A 22,151-nucleotide genomic window follows, 5' to 3' on the forward strand; every position below is an offset into this window, starting at 1 on the left:
TTCCTGCTTGGATAGGGAAGCTATAGAAACGCACCACCCACCCGCCCACACACCCACCCACACCCACACATACCAGTTCAGGACTGCGGTGTCAGGAATTCCAAGGTGGGATACCTATTCTAGAGCCGCAAAGGAAGCCCAGCCAGAGCGCACAGGGTTGACAGCGAGACCGGCCCCGCACCTGCGCCGAAGCCTGCGGGGCCCGTGGAGGACTGCCGCCAGGGGGCACCCGGACCCCGCTAGGCCGCTCTGTCTCCGCCCCCGCCCGATCCCCGCCCCTCGCTGCGCAGGGAGAGCAGAGAAGGCGGAAGTAGGGGCGTCCGCGGCTGGGGCTTGTGCTGCGGGCGGCCCGGGGTCGCCCCTGAAGCGGCCTTCGGGTAGGGAGATCGGCTTCCAGGTCGCCTCAGCTCGGAGTAAGGAGCCTTGGCGGAGCCGAGTCGTGCTGCCGGCTGGAGTCGGCGGCCCAGCGGACGAAAGCGGTGAGTCTTCTTCGGACGTCTCCTCCCGGTGGCCGCGGCCTTATCCCCGAGGTTAGGGACGCCGTCCCCTCCTCTCAGGTTCCTCACAGGTTGGGGTCGCCGCCCCCCTGTCCCTTCGCTTCCCAGAGGTTGGGGAGGCCGTCCTCTGTCTCCTCGTTTCCCAGAGGCTGGGGACGCCGACCCCTCTCCCCTCATCTCTGCTCCCCCTATCTGCGGGGACCCCCTCCCCTCCCTCCATCCGCCGGCGGGAATCCCGCGCCCCCTTCCTTAGCCCTGGCCTCCCTTCGCCCCGCATATTCCCCTTTCCAGAAAAGGAAATTGCCTCCTGGATTTTCCCGTCCCTTGGAGCTGTTACCAGCTTTTTTTTTTTTTTTTTTTTTTTAAAGGAAAAAAAAAACCTCAAACCCTTTAAGTTCCCATCGCTCTCTGTCACTGTCATGGGGGAAAGCTATTTTTGGCTTCCCTGTTGAACTCGATAGAGGTCCCAGGCAGCAAGTTTAAAAAAAAAAAAAAAAAAAAAAAGTTCAGATGATATGAATGTTTCCTTCTCCGCTCCTGCATTCGGTAGTTGTAGAGATTGTTCCAGACGCAGGGCTGATAAAGCTGTTGCTAGTATTTGGCTTTAGGGGAACTCCAGTTGAGAGTTAGGACTGTCTTGAATGTGAACAGAAAGCACCTAAAGTATTAGCAGCTTGGAATATATAGTATTTGCGTGTTTCTCTGTTTCTCGGGAGAACAGGTTACTAAGGTCTTGCTACACAGGGGTAGAAACGAGAAAAACTTGTAAAGAATGTCTGAGTGTTGGCTTGTGAACCCAACCCACTGCCCTAACATCCACTCCTCTGTGATTGCTGGGGAAGATAGAAGGGGTTTTTCTGATTTTGAGGTTGGGGTGGTTTAAGGACAGTGTGGCCTTTTAGTGACTCAAGGAAGGAATGTGTTTCATTCAGGCACTTGTTGCCCATGTGATGAGCAGAGTTTCAACCTGCATGTTCTATATACTTCTCAGTATTTCAGAATTGTAAAGGCCAGACCTTTTCTGTGATAAGTTGGGGTATGTGATGCTGATACACTGTTGGCTCCATGGATTTTAAGAAGTTGTTCAGATCCTTGCTTCTAGAAGGAAAACAAATAGTGCCTAGGAAGGAGAATGCCTCTTGAATTTTTATTCAAAATTCAGATCTCACAGCTGACTGTTTTGCAGCACTTTTTGGCCAGTGCCGCGCATTTTGCAAGTCTTTGCATTTCAGGAATAGATTTTAAAGAGTTTGTGAATAGTTGTCTCTAAAGCTAGTAGAAGAATAAAGGTACTTTCTCAGTATTTTGTTTTATATCGTTTTACTTTATAGGATTTCTGTGTTTTGCCATGAATGAATTTTCCATTGGCTTAAAATTGACCAATTCGAGACATACCTTGTTGATTTCTTTAGTTGAGACGCTTACTTCATTAGTATCTGTTGATCGTAGAGGAGCACATTTTTATGCATCACCATACTACTCCCTTCCCTAAGATACTTAATGTTGTACTCTTTGGATTGTAATATATACCCAGATACTAGTATGTGGATTTAAGCCATGATGTATGACAAGCCATGATTTATGACAATAGTTATTCATTTTGGAGTCTAAATAAGTCATCAGTGGTTATATCCCACAATATTTAATTAAGGCTGTGCTTTGTCAAAGTTCAAAAATAATAGAAGTCCAAGCCAGCGAATCTCATTGTAAAACTTTATTGTACACACCAAAAAACTCTTTGCAAACCAGGAACAGTTGACCCAAAACGTGGGCTGAGGCTCGGGATATTGTTATAAAGCACCTTACAAGTGAGAAGGCTGTGACTGTTCATTCTTCACAGTGATTCAGTTTAATATTAGAACTTCTTTAAATGGTAGGGAATTGGTCAGTGGTTACTTTGTACCAACCTTGGGGAACACTTCAGGTTTTGCCTATGATTTCCAGCAAGTTACTTAACCCTTTTATGCTCCATAGTTTCCACTTTGGTAAAATGGAGGCAGTAAAATTGTTAAATAAAATTGCTGTATGGAACTGCACATCATAGTAATTCTTTCTTCCAGATGCAGTTCTAAGTGCTTTGCGCATACTAACACATTTAATCCTCAGTAATTCTGCGGTGGGCTTCATCATTATCTCTATTTATACATGAGGGAACTGAAGCATAGAAGGTTACCTGATTCATCCAGGTCCTACACCAAATAGTGGAGAAAAGAACTAAACCCCTGTCCTCAAATTCCAGCATCTAAGCTTCATCCACTGCCTCTCCAGCCAGAACAGTGCCTCTTCCTTTGTAGATCTTTTTGGGAAGAAGGTGTCTGGAAAAAGAAGGTATGGAAGTAAAAGATACAGGATTACCATCCTAACCCACTGTTTGGCCTAGTGGCAACCAGGATTTTCATATGAAACTGAGACAGGGAGGGGGATAAACGTCTACCATATTGACTAGAGGCTTACATTCTGTTTATAGAACTATATCTGGCACATTATTATCTGTGCCAGATAATGCCTTATTATCAGGTGTAATTATCTGCAACAGAGACTTGGTTACATAGGCTGTGTATCGCTTTTAGACATTGGCTTCTAATTCATAAATAGTGTAATGGTTCAGAATTTGAAGGCGTCCCACCTACCCATGAAAGCAATAGTTTTCCGTAGGCCAATGAAATCTCACGTGTTTTTCCAGTCATTAATAATGAGACATAGTCACTTGACCTGACTGAAGGCAAAAGGACATACACATATATATTTTCAATTCCATTCTTTCTCATAATAGAAGTCCCCACATTGAACATTTTGAAGTACTTGTAGAATTTTAAATCTAGAAGAAGAAACCAAGAGCCAAATTGTTAGGTTGCCCCAAATCCCACAACTGCTATTTGCACATGATCACCTGATTCCTTGCGCATTGCTCTTCCTTGCACTGCTTGCTGGTCACACTGCGCTCTTCACCTTATGATACTTGAAGGAACTTCAGTAGCATAATTCAGGTCTTCAGCAGATGCTTAATGAGCAACTGTTAAATGAAAGATCTGTGCTAAGTACTGAAGATATAAAAATTCTTGACTTCAGTCACAGGAAACAGACATAAAGCAGATAATTATGATAAAACTAAGTGTTACTGTTCAGGTGCTTTTCTTCTCTTAATCTTACATTCTCTCTCCTAGATCATCAACTCCACAGCTCAAAAAATCATAGCCATAAAGCAAAGTTCAAAGAACTTTAAAAGTTTTCTGTAAATAATATTAGCATAGCTAACGTACTTCAACTAAAAAGTGATTTGCGTAGGTAAGCTGTGACATGTATATGTGTGTATGTATATGTGTGTTAAGGCATTTTTTCCTCACTCTTTCTACAGAGCAATTGATAGTGACGTTACTATGAGTCTGCTAAACTGTGAAAACAGCTGTGGATCCAGCCATTCTGAAAGTGACTGCTGTGCTGCCATGACCAGCTCCTGTAGCGCTGCTGCGAAAGATGACAGTGTGAGTGGAACCGCCAGCACAGGGAACCTCTCCAGTTCTTTTATGGAAGAGGTCCAGGGGTATGATGTGGAGTTTGACCCACCCCTGGAAAGCAAGTATGAGTGCCCCATCTGCTTGATGGCATTACGGGAAGCAGTGCAAACACCCTGTGGCCACAGGTTCTGCAAAGCTTGCATCATCAAGTCAATAAGGTACGTGAGTGGGGTGCCTTGGTGGCACATTCGGTTGAGCATCCGACTCTTGGTTTCAACTCAGATGGTGATCTGAGAGTCATGAAGGTCTGCTCTCAGCTCAGTCTGCTTAAGACTCTCTCTGCCTCTCCCCACTGTGTGCATGTGTTCTCTCTCTCTCTCTCTCAAATAAATAACTCTTGGAAAAAAAAAAGGTACATGAGCATAAGAACTGTATCCAGTAACAGGACCAAATACAGAGAACATTATTATATAGAACACAAGACCTCCCAAGAGTAGTCTTATACATAAAAAGTTACTTAGGGAAAAGCACACTGGACAGAAAATTGAGAAATTTAGATTGTTCCTCATTTCTGCTGTGGTATGAAAGGTAACTGCTACTCTGTCCCCTCCTGACCCTCAGATAAATAAATAGGCAAATTAGCTATTTGTTTTTAAAGCAGTTCTGTTGCAGACTAAGGGGTGAGTCTCTATGCTTTAAGAAAATAATATAGAATAAATGTGTCTTAGGGGCACCTGGTTTGTTTAGTTGGAGGAACATGCAACTCTTGATCTCAGGGTTTGGGTTTGAGCCCCATGTTGGGTACAGAGAGTACTTAAAAATAAAATTTAGAAAAAAATGTACTTTAAACGATGATGCTGTTAGACTCTGGTAATCCCAGCCATATAAAGAATGTTTACTTAAGTGATTTACTTAAGTTTACTTAAGTGATTATTCTTATTTTAGCTGTGTTAAATTCTGTTACCTGGTGTCTATGGACAACTGTAAAATAACGGATATTTTTAAAGGAAGTATTAATTGATGGCTCTACCTTCATAATATATCCAAAATCAAATCCCGTCTCATTGCCTCCTCTTGCTACTGCCACCTGACTCACTCACAGGCCTCCTGCTTCTGTCCTTGCCTTCTTCCAGACTGTTTTCGGTACAACCTGGTAAAATAAGATGATATCATCACTTCTCAGAGCATTGCAGCAAGTCGTCTGAGAATACAAGCCAAGGTCCTGTATGATAGTCCGTTTTCTGACCGCCTCTCTACTACACTCCCCTTCCTTCCAGTTCATTCTGCTGTTTCTTGAACATACCAAGCGTGCTTTGCTCTGGGGAGTTGGCTTTAACTGCTCTCTCTGCTTGGAGCACTGTTACTTCAGCTAATTGCTTAGCTAATACTCTTTCCTTCCCCCAGTGTGGCTCACGTCTCACCTTCTCATAGGTAATTGGGCCACCCTGTCTATACCACAGCATGACTACCTCCCCCACTCTCTCAGTCTCCCTTAATTTACTTTTCTTTCTTCCTTCGCACTTTTCATCTTCTGAAATGCTGGGTCATTTGTCTGTTGTCTGCTTGTTTTATGAAGATAAGCTCCTTGAGAGCAGGGGTTGAGATCTCTTATTTCTTGATATGTCCTAATTGCCAAGAACAGTGCCTGACACACAGTTGGTGCTCAGTAAATCATAGTTGCTTTAACCAACATGAAGGTAGATGGGATTTCCATAAGTGATTCAAATTCATCTCCTAAGAAATAGATATATTTTACTATAATTCAGAAGTAGATGGGAATATTTTCAGATGACTAAAGGATTCTATACAGAACAAAAATAATAGAAGAAGGTGGGGGGTTATGTTTTTCAGTCAATACCTAATTATATTGGTAAAATCATTCTTAAGTAGGTTAAGCTGGCTATTCACTAGTCTTATAAGTTTTTCTCTTTCAGTTTTTAAATTTACTTTAGCATAAAACATGAATTTAGGATAACTACATCCATACTTGGGACTTGGCTTGATTTAAGTTATAAGGGAGCATGGGACTTATGTCAATTCTTGAAAAAAACTGTTACCCACTGTTGAGTTGGTAAGATCTATTGAGAGTAGGTTTTCTCACCCTCCTCCATGGCATTTTGGGCCAGATAATTTTTTTTTTTTAAAGATTTTATTTATTTATTTGATAGACAGAGATCACATGTAGGCAGAGAGGCAGGCAGAGAGAGAGAGAGAGGAGGAAGCAGGCTCTCCACTGAGCAGAGAGCCCGATGCGGGGCTCGATCCCAGGACCCTGAGATCATGACCTGAGCCGAAGGCAGAGGCTCAACCCACTGAGCCACCCAGGCGCCCCTGGGCCAGATAATTTTTTGTTGTGGGAAATTATTGTAGAATGATTTAGCAGTATCCCTGGCCTCTGCTCATTGAAACTGTAGTACCCCCCTCTCTCCAGCTCACCCAGAGCGGTCTCCAGACATTGCCAAATGTCCCATGGGGGGCAGAATTGCCCGCGTTGAGACCACTGGTTTAGAATGGGCATGAGAATGGTGTTGAAGGCTCAGTTTTTGTTTGTTTATCATGATTTTTGTTTACATCATTATGTAGGCAATAAAAGTGTATTGTTGGTTTTCCTGTGGGTACAAATGTATAGTATTTTACCAAATGTCCCACGTCCCGGAAGGTAGCTAATCTTTAGCAGTTTTTTTTTAAAGATTTTATTTATTTATTTGATAGACAGAGATCACAAGTAGGCAAAGAGGCAGGCAGAGAGACAGGGGGAAGCAGGCTCCCCACTGAGCAGAGAGCCTGATGCAGGGCTCCATCCCAGGACCCTGGGACCATGACCTGAGCTGAAGGCAGAAGCTTTAACACACTGAGCCATCCAGACGCCCCTTTAGCAGTTTTTTAATAGAGTTCATGCAAGTAGTGGGACTTGGTCTGAAAAGGAAGTAAAACCCACAAAAGGAAGTCTGAGCCATTTTTTTTTTCCTGTCTCCCTCTAAGTCACAAATGACCATTTAACTTTAACTCTGAAGTTCTTAAAGGAACCGTGCTGGAATTTTTCATCCCTTACAGTCATTCAAGGAATCAAAATCTATCTCAGTTCAATTCCATTTTCTTTTGGAGTGATTGCTAATACCTTGGACAGTGGTTTCCAATGTACTCTGTAAGGTTGTTCTTTTATTTTCTGTCACGTAGGTTCTGGGCATCTATTTCTTTGCTTCCCAGAAAGTATTTGACAGTGTAGTAATAACATGCATTCTGAGAGAGGCTTCATAAAGATCATGGCTCTCACCTTTATTAGTTCTGAGACCTTTGACAGCAGACCCATTTTCCAGCAACTTTTTACCTACTGCAGCAGTTAGTACTGTTGGTTTACACGTAAGAGGTGCTCGACAAATATTTGAATGATTGAGTAGCCTACTTGACCTGCCATATTTTTTGAAGATTGAGACATCCCAATAAGTTAAAGGGGAGTGCCAGACACCCAAGCTTCCTGAGGATGCTTTTTCTATCATAAGATGGAATAAACCACTGGGAATCAGTACACAGAGGTGCTCTAACTCCCTACTACACTGTACCTTAAATAAACATAAAGGAAACCTTCTGTTGCCTGTGAGCCAGAGTATTGTAATGACTATTCAGAGTAAACCCAAAAATGTGACCTCGTATGGGTATTGCTCATTGGTTTAATTTTTCATTATGACCGAGCAGCACACTACAGACACATTGTATGGCTGCTCATAGAACAGAGGCCTGCCAGACTGCCAGAGTTTCCACGCTTAACTTTCATTTCACTTCATGCCAATCAAAATACAATTTTATTCAAGTAATTTTTCTCATTTTTTTGCTTTTAATCTGTCCCCAAATCTAAAATGCCACATAGTTTTTGATAGGTAACCAAATGGTACTAGTTGTATTTATTTCAGTAAAGAACACTTGTTAAATTGTCCATGAAAGAACAGTATATTTTGGTGATATGCAGTATGATGTGTTAAATTACTTTCCATAGGAAATAATCAATGGAGAACTTATATGCGGTGACTTAACGTTTTGTGTCTTCCAATGTTAGTATTTGTTTAAATCTACTATAAGTGTATGTATCTTGTTTCTTTTAGGGATGCTGGTCACAAATGTCCAGTTGACAATGAAATATTGCTGGAAAATCAACTATTTCCTGATAATTTTGCAAAACGAGAGATTCTTTCTCTGATGGTGAAGTGTCCAAATGAAGGTTGTTTGCAGAAGATGGAACTGAGGCATCTTGAGGTATTAAAATTATTTTCTAGCTGTTAGCATATATTCAAAGCTGTTCCTAGAGGATACGCACTTTGCTGTATCCCATCTGTGCCTAGCATATAATAATTGGTTAATAAATTCTTGTTGAATTAATACCAATTCTTTCATAATTGAGTATAAATATGAGTGGAAACCATATATTTCTTATTCCATATACTCTGGCTTTGCCCCAGTGATAAGAAGAAAGAAATCAGTATTCTACTACAAATTTTTTAGGTGGACATTATCTGCAATAAAACCGAGGAGTATTTCAAATATAAGTGTCACATGTTAATCTCTTAATTTTGTTTCTCTTGTTTTAAAATAAACAGCAAACTCCATATGGTTGCCCATCATCTGAGAATCCTAACCATACTTTTTTTCTCGGTTTTTCTAAGTTGTACATTTTATTATGAGCTAAATGGAGTCCTCCTACAGCTTGAGATTAGTTGACACAGTTAGCTAAAAGCATTAGCTTTTAAATTAAATAAAACAATTCTTGGTTGTTTTACAGGAATTAAACATTGTTTATGTTGTATTTGAAATTAAGTGTTTAAAATGTTTTTGTAGGGCACCTGGGTGGCTCAGTCAATTAAGTGTCTCCCTTTGGCTCAGGTCATGATCCCAGGGTGCTAGGATTGACCCCCATGTTGGACTCCCTGCTCAGTGGGGAGCCTGCTTCTGCTTCTCCCTCTGCTGCTTCCCCTGCTTGTGCTTTTCTCTCTCTCTCGCTCTCTCTCTCAAATAAATAAAATCTTAAAACAAAACAAAACTCTGGTTTAACAGTGAGAAGCCAATTAAATCTTTTAAAAAAGAAGAATAATAAAATGTATTTGCAGCGTGGCCACCTTTACGTAGCTCCTTTTGAAGGAATGGTCCTTTTGACATGGTAATAAATCATTAATCAGAAAATCTGACTTCTTTCCCTAATTGCATACATGAACTTGACAATTCACATTCTATGTATAAACCTGTAATTCACAATCATTATTTAAATTCAGTAAGGCCAGGGGTACGTGGGTAGCTAACTCCATTAAGTGTCTGACTCTTGATTGTGGCTCAGGACATGATCCCAGAGTCATGGGATTGAGCCCTGTGTTTGGCTCTGTGCTCAGTGCAAAGTATGCTTGTCCCTCTCCCTCTGCTCCTCCTCCTGCTCACTCACTCATTATCTCTAAAATAAATCTTTAAATAAAAAATAATTTTGATAAGACTTTCATATGGTGTGTGCTAGACAAAGCGGGTTCAGTAGCCAGTTCTATAAAAGGGAACAGTACAATCTTAGATTATTTTTTAGGAAATTTCATAAGGATTGCAAATACTAATCAATTACATTTTCCTTGTTACAGGATCACCAAGCACATTGTGAGTTTACTCTCATGAATTGTCCCCAGTGTCAACGTCCCTTCCAAAAATGCCAGCTTAATATTCACATTCTTAAAGAGTGCCCGAGGAGACAGGTTTCTTGCATGAACTGTGCTATGTTGATGGCATTTGAAGATAAAGAGGCATGTACTAACTTGGATTTGTTAATTTCACTACTCCTTTCAAAAAAGTTTTAATGCACATTTGAGGATGTAGAAGAGGATGTTACTCCAAATCTGAATCTATATTATCAGTGGTGGGAAGATTGGCTTTTTAGAAAGAGGGGCCAGTAAACCATTTTAGTAAGTGTAGAGTTTATACTTCTATATCTTTCTTAGAAAACATTGTTTATACTACTGAACCACTGGAGTAGATCTGCAAGTAACACAAGCTTCTAGGAAAGACCAATGCCGATCTCCTTTTCTATGTGATATTTTAAATGCACTAATTTTGGTTTAGGGACAAACAAGTACTTTATCAGACTTACACTTTTCTTTTTGAAAAAGAGAATGGGTGGTTAAAACTTCTATGGAGAATAAATTAAAAACCACAAAATGTGTTCCTTTGGTGATAATTTATTAAGCTACACCCATGTAGTGAAGCCACTTTTCTGTACATATGTTATACTTCAATTAAATGTTTATCTTTAAAAAGAAATGTCACGGTGCTTGACATCTTCATCCTGTTAGAGCAGTTTTCCATTCAGAAACTGAGATGTAAAGAGGTTAATTAATTTTATGTTAATATAGTCATTGGCAAAGCTAGCACTGAGGTCTAGTCCAGGATCCCCATCCTATGTCCTCTTTACTAAAATAACCTACCTATAATTTATGTTTTTTATAGCTATGAAGATTCTGCTTTAAACTTTATTTATTATAAATTTATCTTGGTAATTTTTTTCCTACTTTCTTAGAAGGTCAAGCATAGTCATTAAGTGGATGAAATATTAAAAAGTCCGCTAACTTGTTAAACATGCAGAGAAATCTGAGGCAAAATTAGAGCAAGTTGATGTCTTCCTAAACTTAAGTAGGTTAAGTGGACTTAACCAGGAAGCTTCGTTACTTCTCAGTATATCAACTAAACTAAGTTCATTGTATTCTGGATGGACAGAGCTCACCTGGGGCATATGAGAACCTGGGCACCAAAGCTTCTTGCCCTAATAATACTTCTATTCTTTTAACCTTCCTGGTAAGAGTTTTAGTTAAGTCGTCATGCTGCTGTTGGACAATTATATTATTGGTAAATTTTATCCAAACTAGTCACAGAAGAAGTTCAAAAGAAATGATTTAAAAGATTCTTGTGTGTACTACTCATATTCTTTTAAAGAGCTGGAAGGTGAGATGAACCTGTCATTACTACACATGGCTCCCTTTGGAGAGAAAATAACCTTTGTACATTATTCTTACATTTGTGTTGGGCGCCAATTGAGGTCCTTAATTTTTTTTATAGTGAATTACTTTTTATAAAAATAGATTACTTTTTCAGATTTTCTCATGCTTTTTTTATATTTCTCTAATAAAATTTAGATCCATGACCAGAATTGTCCTTTGGCAAATGTCATCTGTGAATACTGCAATACCATGCTCATCAGAGAACAGGTATAGTGATTCCCTTTTGTAAGTGAATATTTCCATTAATAGATTAAAGAAATGAGTTAGGTTTTTAATGGGAAATTTGAATCAATAAGGCAAAATGAATACAGGTTGAAGAAGTATTAAAACTGAAAAGTTTTCATGTAAATTAATACAGTACTTTCAAAAGAACAAAATATTCAGCCCTCTCTAAGTACTTAAAATTCCTAAGTCATTAACATAATACCCATGTTTGTATATATTCATAAAAAGTCCTACCAAACCTGGGTCATTTTAAGATAAAAATAATTTTTAAAATACCCGTTTAAAGAAAGAAAAAACTTAGAGAAATACATATTTGCACACTGTGGATCAGGGATCTTAGGTGGCAGTGAGAGAACAATGAAACCGATGAAAGCGAGTCTTTTCAGTAGCCGAGCATTATTTGTAGCTGTAGCCCCGAGACGTAGTGGGACATTTTGCGATTTCCAAGATCGGTAGCGCCTGTATTCATTCTTGCCATAGACTGCTAATGGGCATCATCAAAAGTAGTAGTTAGAATAGAAAACTGTACATTTGTATTAATGGAGAAAGGAAAATTCCATCTGATTGTTATCTATTGACATTTGGGGAGTTTACCCACAAAATATGAATATTAGTCACTAAATATTTATACACCCATGAAATCTGCAAACCCGAGATCATAATTGATTACCTAAGTAGCAGCAAGCAAATCCTGTCACTTGACTAAACTTTTCCATTTGTCTTTTAACAGAGTCTTTTAGGGTTCTTTTCCCAATAAAGCCTTAATTTGAAGGTGTTAAACTTCTTTTTGCTTATGAAGTCTCACCTCGTTGGTTTTCTTTTTTGCTCTTCATTTGGAGGAAACTGTGTATCACATATTAAACCCAACAAAAATAAAATAATGTAGGAAGAAAAACCTTAGGTTAAGAGAAAACCTAGGTTTTGATCTTGGCTGTACCACTAATTTGCGCACTGATCTGTGACAAGAAAGGTGACATTCTACATCAGGAATCAGCAGACCAGCCCACTGGCCAATCTGGCCCACTGCTTGTTTTTGTAAATACATTTAATGGAACATAGCCATGCCCACATGTCTGTGTGTTGTACATGGGTACTGTACCACAACAGTAAGAGTTGAATACTTGGGACAGAAGCCATAAGCCCACAAAGCTGAAAATACCTACTATCTGTCCCTTTACCAAAAATTCTGCAGACCGCTGTTCTAAATTATGCAAAATGAAGAATTGGACTAAGTAGTTTCTACAATCATTTCTGCTTGAAGTAGCTATGATGAATATAGCCTAACTAAATTTCTAAAGGGAATTTGGCACCACTTTCAAAATATATGATTCTGCATAATGGATCTCACCTTGAAGAATGTGTTTTAGAATCCCCAAATCAAAGGTTGAGACTTCTTTAGAACTTCTCTTAATGTGCTTAAAATACCTTCTAACATCTGCATCTGCCCACGGTAACCAAAACCTGCCCTGGTTAAAAGAAAGTAAGAAGATTTATGAGAGCCAGTCACTAGGGAAATAATGGCCGAAGCCAGTGGTTTCAGGGTATGCAGTTAACTGGTCCCTATTTGCAGTCAGAAGGTGCTTTTTCTCTGAAGTGCCGCTAGAGGGGGTTAGCTCCTAGCAATAAAAACAAAGGCATTTTCTGGAAATTTGAGAGGTTTGGGGCGATGGTATAAGATGTTGCTCTTTCCGTTCTCTGTGACTTTTGGAAGTAAATATTATTTTGATCTTTGTGGGCTACATGATTCCTGTTGCTACTACTCAACTCTGCATTGTGCAAAAGCACCCATAGACAATACATGATTTTGTTTAGATAAAATGTAAATCTTTATTTCAAATTTGATCATTAAACCAGAACATGATATGCATGGAGAACCATTTTTCAACCTTTGTTTTGGTTTTCAGATGCCTAATCACTATGATCTAGACTGTCCGACAGCCCCAGTTCCATGCACTTTCAGTACTTTCGGTTGTCATGTAAAGGTAGGGTTTTTTTCTTTCTTTTTTATTCTTGAATGTCAAAGAATTCTGTTCTGTAGGGGAGTTGAGAATACCAGTGGAAGGGGATATGGTTGACATGCAGTGTATAAGTTTTGAACTCCAAAGAGAAATTGGAACTCAGAATATTGATTTGGGGAAGTGGTTCATGATGATAATGGAAGGTCAATCAAGATCATATAGAGTGAGTACAGGAAGGAGAAGCAGACCATCAAAGGAGTTATGAACAGACTGTATTAGAAATTGGTGACTCAGGCAAGGAAAAGGTGATATTGTTATGTTCTCCAGAATTAGTTTCGATACTAGTGATCGGTTGTGTCAAATATTTGAGATTGATGGTTATTTTGTATTTTTTTTTTTTAAGATTTTATTTATTTACCTGACAGAGAGAGACACAGCGAGAGAGGGAACACAAGCAGGGTGAGTGAGAGGGAGAAGCAGGCTTCCCGCCGAGCAGGGAGCCCAATGTGGGGCTCAGTCCCAGGACCTGGGGGGATCATGACCTGAACCGAAGGCAGATGCTTAACAACTGAGTCATCCAGGTGCCCCACTGATGGCTATTTTTTTAAAGATTGATTTATTTAGAGAGCGAAAGAGCGCGTGTGCCCAGGGGAAGGGGCAAAGAGAGAAAGCATCTTAAGCTGACTCCCCGCTCTGCACAGAGCCCGCCCCAGCTGAGGGTCTTGATCTCACAGCCCTGAGAACATGACCTGAACTGAAACCAAGAGTCGGCCACTTTGCTGACTGTGCTGTCCAGGTGCCCCAGAGAGCAATGGGTTATTAATGATAAGTCATTCTTTCTGGAGAGTCCAGCTATACTTTTACTTTTCCATTATGCTTTTTAACCTTTTTTTTTTTTAAATAATAAGCATGCATTTAGTAATTTTAAGAATAAAGTGAAGAAATGGTATATTAGTAATTTTAAGAATAAAGTGAAGAAATGGTATACACTATGATTACATTTTGTGGGAAGATTCTGTATTGTATGTAGAGAGAAAAAGACTTGGAGGAGATCTATCAAAATGTTAATGGGGGAGGCGCCTGGGTGGCTCAGTTGGTTAAGAGTCTATCTTCAGCTCAGCTCAGGTCATGATCCTGGTGTCCTGGGATTGAGCCCTGAGTCAGGCTCCCTGTTCAGCAGGGAGTCTGCTTTTCCCTCTCCTCCCCACTCATGTTCTTTCTCACTGTCTTTGTCTCTCTCTCTCTCAGATAAATAAAATCTTTAAAAAAATGTTAGTGGTAGTTAGGTGAGATCATAGGTAATTCATTTTTTTTTTGTCATCTGTATTTTCTGTTTTTTGATAATATATGTGAATTACTTTTATAATAAAAGTTATATCAAATATTTTTTCATATAATGATGTTCTTGATATGAGAAGAGTGTGGAGACAAGAAAGATTATACTTTGTAGCATTTGGGAAACAAATTGGGGACAGCACAGATGGACTCCTTTCAGCTGTAAAAGGAAGAGGGAGAAAATGGTATTAGCTAAAGAGAGACATGAGCTCAACAGAGAGATGTACCCTTTTTTTCAGTAGGAAAGCTGTACTATATTCTGAGGGAAAGGGTAAAGGGGAGGGAATGAAGATAAAGGAGAAAGGGTATAACTGACCAAAACCTCCTAGGTCTTGAAAAGGTGGGTGCCAGTGAGAGCCCAGGTGAAGCATTAATGTTGGACAGGCAGAAGTGGCTGAGTTAGAGGGGAAGGATGGGTATAGATCCTGCTACTGTAGTAGGTGGGAGGGAGATTTATTCGAGTGAAAGGTGAAAGTATTCAGCATGTAGCCTCACTTTTTCAGTGAATGAAGACACAAGATCATCTCATTGGATCAAGAATCTGACGAAGGCAGAAGGTTGTAGGGAATTGAGGGAAGTGATGACATTACTTCAGAACCTTTAATGTGGCTTGGCTAGGTCCCTTTCCTAGTCCTCACAGTATCTAGTCCCAGCCTAAGGCTTGTGCTTGGTTTTTAGATGCAGAGGAATCACTTGGCTCGCCACCTGCAAGAGAACACGCAGTCGCACATGAGAATGCTGGCTCAGGCTGTCCAGAGTTTGAGCCTTGCTCTAGCTCCTGTACCTCCACGCGACATGCCGCCGTACGATTCCTCCTCCGTGTCCCGGGTCTCTGCATCGTGCCACCCAGAGGTCCATAATTTCCAAGAAACCATTCAGCAGTTAGAGGGTCGCCTCGTAAGACAAGACCATCAAATCCGAGAGCTAACTGCTAAGATGGAAACTCAGAGCATGCACGTAAGTGAGCTCAAACGAACGATTCGAACGCTTGAAGACAAAGTTGCTGAGATAGAAGCACAGCAGTGCAACGGGATCTACATCTGGAAGATCGGCAACTTCGGGATGCACCTGAAGTCTCAGGAAGAGGAGAAACCCGTTGTCATTCACAGCCCTGGCTTCTACACGGGCAAACCCGGGTACAAACTGTGCATGCGCCTGCACCTCCAGCTACCCACTGCTCAGCGCTGCGCTAACTACATATCCCTCTTCGTGCACACAATGCAAGGGGAGTATGACAGCCATCTCCCTTGGCCCTTCCAGGGTACAATACGCCTTGCGATCCTTGATCAGTCTGAAGCGCCGGTAAGGCAAAACCATGAAGAGATCATGGACGCCAAACCCGAGCTTCTCGCCTTCCAGAGACCCACGATCCCACGGAACCCAAAAGGCTTTGGCTACGTGACTTTTATGCATCTGGAAGCCCTAAGACAGAGAACCTTCATCAAGGATGATACTTTATTAGTACGCTGTGAGGTCTCCACCCGCTTCGACATGGGCAGTCTCCGGAGGGAGGGTTTTCAGCCACGAAGTACTGATTCAGGGACGTAGCTTCCCTGCATTTGTTCCAAAACCAAAAGCCATCTGGAGAAAGCAGTGTCTTTCCTTGCCTGGTTCTCAGTAAGACGCAAACCGAAAAAGTAGTGGGAGGGATGTAATGCTCACCAGGGAATGTTGTTCGATGGGTCACTTACCACTTCTTCCTGTTACAAATCTCTGAAGCAGTTTTTCCCCCACCTTGGGAATCTACACGTTCTGCGCTTTCTCAAAAACTGAAGTGCCTGTGGCATATCGCAGCAGCTCTTTTGTCATTTAGTATACCTCTCTGTTGTACCTCCGTGGGCTTTTGCTCAGTGTGTTTGATTGTCAGAAAGCCCAGGGTTGGACTAGAAAAGCTCAGACCTTTTAATAATAATGGACATTCCTTAAAACTTCAGCTTATTTTTATATTATATGTAATATATTAAACTTGAGAATCACTACTGCCTCGTGCTGGTGCCAGCGAGAATTTTTACTCTGGAGCTGAGTTCTCATTTTATTTGACCTTGTACGGATTTCAGAGGATTTGAACCTTAATCTTGGGAAGCTCAAGTTCTCATTCACTCTAGCCCCCCTACTCCTAGGGTGTTACTAAGGGTATACAGAAACTAGTTTAAACCCTAAATATAACTTTACTTATTTGGTGTAAACACCTTGTCTTCTTGTTTAAATATTCCATTCTGTGTGGCTTACATATTTCCTTAGGGCTACAGGTAGCATCTTCTCCAGAGTTCAGAATACTGACAACCATGTGGGTACTGACTGCCCAGTGTTATGCTGTAAATCCCTCTCTGTCCGTTCAGTGCAGAGTGAATTCCACAGAAGGTACTGAACACCTTTTGGTAGTTGTTAAATGGGATGAAACTGATATCCTAAACACAGAATTTCTTAATACTTGGAAGATCACTGGAGATAACCTGAGAGGTCATCAGATCAAGGTGGGAAGTCACAGTGGTTCCTTCAGGACTTAGCCTGAGTAGGTTGCTTTGGTCCAACAATACTTAGTTGAGGAGGGTTGTGTGGAATGTATTGAAGTGGCTGAAAGTTTCTAATAGGGAGAGATGATTTTTTGTGCCGTTGATTTGTTAAGGCCTATAGATACTAAATATTACGGTGAAATTTTGTTCTCAGGGAGTCCCACAGCTAGTATAGTCTCTTAGAAGAATCTGAGAGGACCCATACTCTATGCTGTTTACACAAGATTGTTTAATGCTGTCTGGTCATGAGAGATGGAATTATATCTTTCAAGGGGCCACATCAGAGCTCCCTGACCAGCATTGAAGATGAGCCTTAATTTCAAGAGGAAGCCAACGGGACCTTGTCTGTGGAGAAGAATGGTTTCAGTTCCAGGTAAACCGAGCAAGTGTCACTTTGACCTTTCCTTGTACTTGTGTTTCTGCCCTTCCTCTCTACCCCACATTTAGGCTTCTGCTCTGATGCGTTCATGTTACACAGTAAAAATAAAGGTCATGCAGAAATCCTGTTCCCCAGAGTTACCAACCTTACCACCTGCTCATCACTGGTTCCCAGTTTACTTGCTGGCAGCTGGTGTCCCTTAGCCGTTGTGCCTTGCAACTAGCTCCTGAGAACTGTCGCAGCGCCCCCTCTGGGTTGGGAGTCCCGCACTGCTACTGTTCTTGAGCTTGTTTGTCAGTGAATAATTGTTGAGTTCCATTTAAGAAGTAAACGATAAGCTTTTTTTGTTGCATAGAAGAAGTCTGAAGGAGATACGCTGAACTGTTTTTGATAACTTATAATCTTTGTGCTTTCTTAGTATGTTTTATATTTTCTACAATAAACCTATATTTTTATCAGAGGGAAAAAAAAATGTTGCCACAAATCATTCAACCCCACCAAAAAAGGAAATACTATTTAAAAACTTCCTGGTCAAATTTCTATTAAAAGCAGGGCTGTGCATTAGGTACTGAAGCCAGTCATTTCCTGCTTTGGTTAGTTGTTTTTTTTTTTTTTTTCTCCTACTATCTTTAATCCAAACAAAAACAGTTTTTTGCCTAATTTCAACTTCTAGCTTCAAGTTTCTCATCTTGTAGAATAAGTTGCTGTAGATATGTTTCTAAGGTCCGCTCCAGCCATAAAATTCTGTTTTAAGAAATTAAGTCCTAACCAGCAGAGCGTTGACAATACTTATTAAAGGATTTTGCCAGTAGGAAATTGCTCTACCTTATTTTTTGCTGACATAATACTTTACTTCAAATGTAGTATCCCATCAGCTGGGTCTCCATTCAAATCAGCAGGTTTTTTTCACCCCCAAACATGTGGCGTTTTGTAAGAAACCAGGCACTTTATATACTGGTCATTCACTGGGAATATAAAATGGAAGTAATGTTCAAACTGTCATTCCAAATAGAAATTTTTGTTAAGACCACCTCAGAATCAAGCCTGAGATGGAAAAGCCGGTCTCTTAGATTTTTTCAGTCTGCCCGCCTCAAACATGCCGGCTTCCCTCAACCAGCTTTCAAGTGTTCGCACCGTGCGTTTTTATTTCATTAACCTTTGAACATGTTGATCTTCTGACATCATTCCCGGACATAGCGAAATCGTTTCCTCTTTTCCCAGAGAGGTCTAACCCAGTGTTGGAGGGAACTGGCCGCAAGTCATGTATTTGGCTGTGGGAAAACAAGTCAGGATGTTGATTAGTAGTTCGGGAGTTTTTACTGTCCTTTGGCCAGGACAGCGGTGAAGCTTCCAGCTATCGTACGGATGATTCAGCTTTTACTGTGGGGGCCAGTCAAGGGAAATGGAATAAAAGGCGAGTTTTTACCTCTAATGATGGGCTAATACAGAGATGTTGGATGATATCTGACGGTTTTGTGACAGGTGTAAAATTAAGGTCTCTATTACTGTTTCTGTACAGAAAAGTACAGAAGTCTTAGATAAACTAAGATAAACTGTAAAGTCTTAGATAAACTAAGCATGAATTAGGAATTAGGAATTATGCATGAAATTAGAATATATTCTCCTGTAAGAGGAGCAGTTGCTTGTCATTCCTTTATCCAGGGAACCCTCTGATCTCTGGTGACCGGAAAACATTTTCAATTAGGAGAGAGGTTTTTCTAACTTAAGCCTTGAAAGCACTGTACTTCAGTTACTCCAGCTCTCTTCTTGGCTTGCCTCAATTTAATTAGGAATTTCGCTCATCATTTATATAAAATACCATTAGGTCTCTTTTGTGGTGCCTAGTTCCAACAGAACCTAAGGACTGCAGTGCCTTAAAGAAATGAAAAATAGGCAATAGTCACTTGTACTTTTCTTTTGAAATAGATTTTTTCCCTAAATTTTCCAGATTCACATGATAAGCTACAGTAAGTTTCACAGTTGCTGCCATTGCGTTCTATAGAACGGAGTTGACACTTCCAAATTCCCAGTCTCCAGAAGTTGATTTGATGAAATCGTTAATTAGATAGCTCTCTACAGATTGTGATGTTCAATTACAGCCTTCACTTTCAGTCACACGCTTGGCAAAGAGAGGCCTATTTGTTTCTCTAAATGTCACCTAAACCTTTAATGTTTTAAAGCTTTTTCCTCCCCCAAAATTGTTGTTATAAAGTTATGAAATACTGAAAAATCATTCAAGATGGGGCAGGCATGTTGTAGAGTGAGGAGATGTGCTCTTTTCTTTCCTCCTCAGAGTGCTCTCGGCTGGACGCTAGCCCCGTGTTAGGACAAGAGGGAAGGAGAGGCTGACTCTTCTGCTCCCTCAAGGCTTGCAGCTCTGAATGCCCCCGCTGGAAAGGCACCAGAGAACCATGGCAATTCCCCCTTCCCAGCTTTGGTTTCTGAAAGGAAGAGCCTTCTCCTGTTAGAGCTGCCTTGCCTCTGCCAGCTGATGGCGTTTATCCGAGTCCTTGCATGTAGATTTCAGGGTAAGAGCTAAAGGGCCAATGGGAAGAAGAGCACATGGATTCCGGTATTTCGAGAAAGAAGTGCTGCCAGTCTTAGAGGCACAGAATGACAGTTTCACTCCCGTCCGAAGGAGAATGAAAATTGGGGGGCAGGGCCAGTGTTCTGTTCATGGTTTTAACACGGTGCCGGGTCCAAGATACACACATGTTTAGTAATGAACTGTTAATGAAAAAACTGGTTAAATTGGTTTTAATTGAATTTAAATTGGTTTTAATTGAATTGGTAGTTTATTTGTCATGTAAGTTTCGGATGGATCGGTGTAGATGGGTTTGGTTGTTTTGTTCTGTTTTGTTGCTTTTCTCCCCAGCGCTTTCTTTATGAAATTTTTCAAACATGCAAAGAGGTTGGATGAATTTTGTAGCGAACAGCCACCACCTAGAACCTACAAGTAACATTTTGTGACATTAGCTTTATTGCTTCATACATGTGAATTTTAATGACACTTCTTCAAGTTTGGTTTCTCTTTAAAAACTTTGCTAAGATAATTAGCTTCAGTCAAGTCTTAAACTCTTTGGGGAAACTTGTGGTATTTGAGTTGTAGCTAGAATTGTGGTCTTCACTTTCAGCTAGTTTTCAGCTTGTAAATCTGTTATGCTGAATTTTAATCTTATTTATTTTGCCTGAAGGGATGCTTTTCATAATGGATTTATTTGAAAGTTCTTGATCAGTTGTGCAGAATATTCTAATGTTATTTTCACACTTGATAAATTATCCAATTAATTTCTCTGGTGAGAATGTAATTTTTGGCCCATTTTGCTTACACAGGGTTCCAGGATTATGTTCCCAGAGGGCTGGAGAAGCAGTGTAATTTAGCATATATACCATTAAATTAGAAGCTAAGAGACTTAAGTTTTACTCCTGACTGACCATGGGCAAATTATTTCTCTTTGTCTTTGTGTCTGTCTATTTACCTGTAAAGAGTGGGATAGCATCTGAAATTTAGATACAATTAAGTAACGGGCAACATTTATTAATGCTTGGATCTATTAAGAAAGAGGGTTTATGAATCCAGGGAGGCTACTATAATTCTGTAACTGTATGCCAAGCTATGGGGTGAAAACTGACATGAAAAATGGAAGCATGTGCAATGGTCAATGTCATCAAAAAGCCTGCTGTGGCTCAGAATTTACTTTTGCTACAGGAGTTGTGAGCAGTTTTCTTAATCTGTCTGGACTCAAAATAATGAAGAGCAGGATGCGTGGAAGGGAGGGCTTAAAGTCATTATCCAGATTCACTGCCACACACCATTCACTGCCCCCTCCAACCATCCCTACATCCCCATGCCCAACACAGAGAACAAGCCTCCCTCCCTCCCTCCCCACCCCCACCGCGGTCTCCCATCAGGTCAATACAACTGGATTGCAGGGTTGGTGGAGGGATCAGCAGGGTCTCCTCTCCATTGAGTAGATAAGTGTGACCTGTTCTTTCCAACCCTAGGTTATGCATATAGATTCACAATTCCGTCATAAAGGCACTTGGAGATTCTACATTACATCATGTCTTAGTGGCGGTTACAAGAATATGACCAAAACCGTGTTTCTTGAATGGCACCTTACTGAATGTTAGTGTCGACGAAGACAAAGGCCAGATGACAGGTCTACCCACTCCCATCTGTTGTGGATATTCTCTTCTCAGCCTGCATATAGCACTGATAGCTTTACCAAAGAAGTATTCCTACTTAAAATGAACTATATATATTAGAATATAACTGGTATTCCAAGTGTTTGTTTTAATAAAATAACCACACTGCTTTGATTTTTGCTTTATCTTTGTTTTATTTTGGAGACCAACTCACTACATTGGGAGGGAAGAATGATCCCAGGTACTCGTTCACATATGAAATACAATTAATATTTTGCTTCTCCAGGAAATGGTAAATGAGGATTCATTCCAGCCCTTGGTTTAATCTGTGGTTTCTTCCTTGGTCTTTTAAAACTGCATTTTGCAAAGTAAAGTTGGGCTCAAAGAGAAACATTTCCACAACCATTTTAGGCCCAGTAGAAGCCAGAAATGGCATGAACTTAGTCCTAACTGATAAATGAAAAACTGCAACTCCAAGGGCCAAGGCCATCCCACCGCTCCTTCCTTGGCAAAATCCCCCAGACAGGTTTTTAAGTGATGGCTGCCTCTATCGTGCGGCAAAAAAAAAAAAAAAAAACATTTTTAGGAAGCTTTCTGTGGGTCAATCCCGTCTCTTCTAAAGTAGAC

At 40.5% G+C, this 22,151-nt stretch overlaps 1 protein-coding gene across 2 annotated transcripts; it reads left to right on the plus strand.

Annotated features, from left to right (window-relative positions):
* Positions 1-297: 297 nt before the first annotated feature.
* LOC111150027 (TNF receptor associated factor 6) lies at positions 298-21,679 on the plus strand. 2 transcript variants are annotated; one of them, XR_002640784.1, is made up of 8 exons: positions 298-479; positions 3,853-4,170; positions 8,050-8,200; positions 9,559-9,717; positions 11,101-11,172; positions 13,095-13,172; positions 15,162-17,369; positions 21,381-21,679. XR_002640784.1 is itself a non-coding variant. In XM_022507343.1 (7 exons), exons 2-7 carry the CDS (start codon positions 3,875-3,877, stop codon positions 16,029-16,031), a joined length of 1,626 nt encoding a protein of 541 aa, XP_022363051.1. In that variant the 5' UTR covers positions 298-479; positions 3,853-3,874; the 3' UTR covers positions 16,032-17,832. The 2 variants fall into 2 exon arrangements, 1 of the variants encoding a protein (XP_022363051.1); XM_022507343.1 differs by lacking the exon at positions 21,381-21,679 and having other exon boundaries at positions 15,162-17,832.
* The last annotated feature ends 472 nt before the right edge of the window (positions 21,680-22,151 follow it).

This window comes from Enhydra lutris, unplaced genomic scaffold (assembly GCF_002288905.1).
Source record: "Enhydra lutris kenyoni isolate GAN:26980312 unplaced genomic scaffold, ASM228890v2 scaffoldscaffold22, whole genome shotgun sequence".
Lineage (NCBI taxonomy): Eukaryota > Metazoa > Chordata > Mammalia > Carnivora > Mustelidae > Enhydra > Enhydra lutris.

Excerpts from the sequence above, each read along its gene's own strand:
- LOC111150027 (XM_022507343.1), top strand. The coding sequence starts at position 3,875 with ATGAGTCTGCTAAACTGTGAAAACAGCTGTGGATCCAGCCATTCTGAA. Across the intron at positions 4,171-8,049 it reads TGCATCATCAAGTCAATAAG|GGATGCTGGTCACAAATGTC; the intron begins GTACGTGAGTGG and ends TGTTTCTTTTAG. Across the intron at positions 9,718-11,100 it reads TGGCATTTGAAGATAAAGAG|ATCCATGACCAGAATTGTCC; the intron begins GCATGTACTAAC and ends AATAAAATTTAG.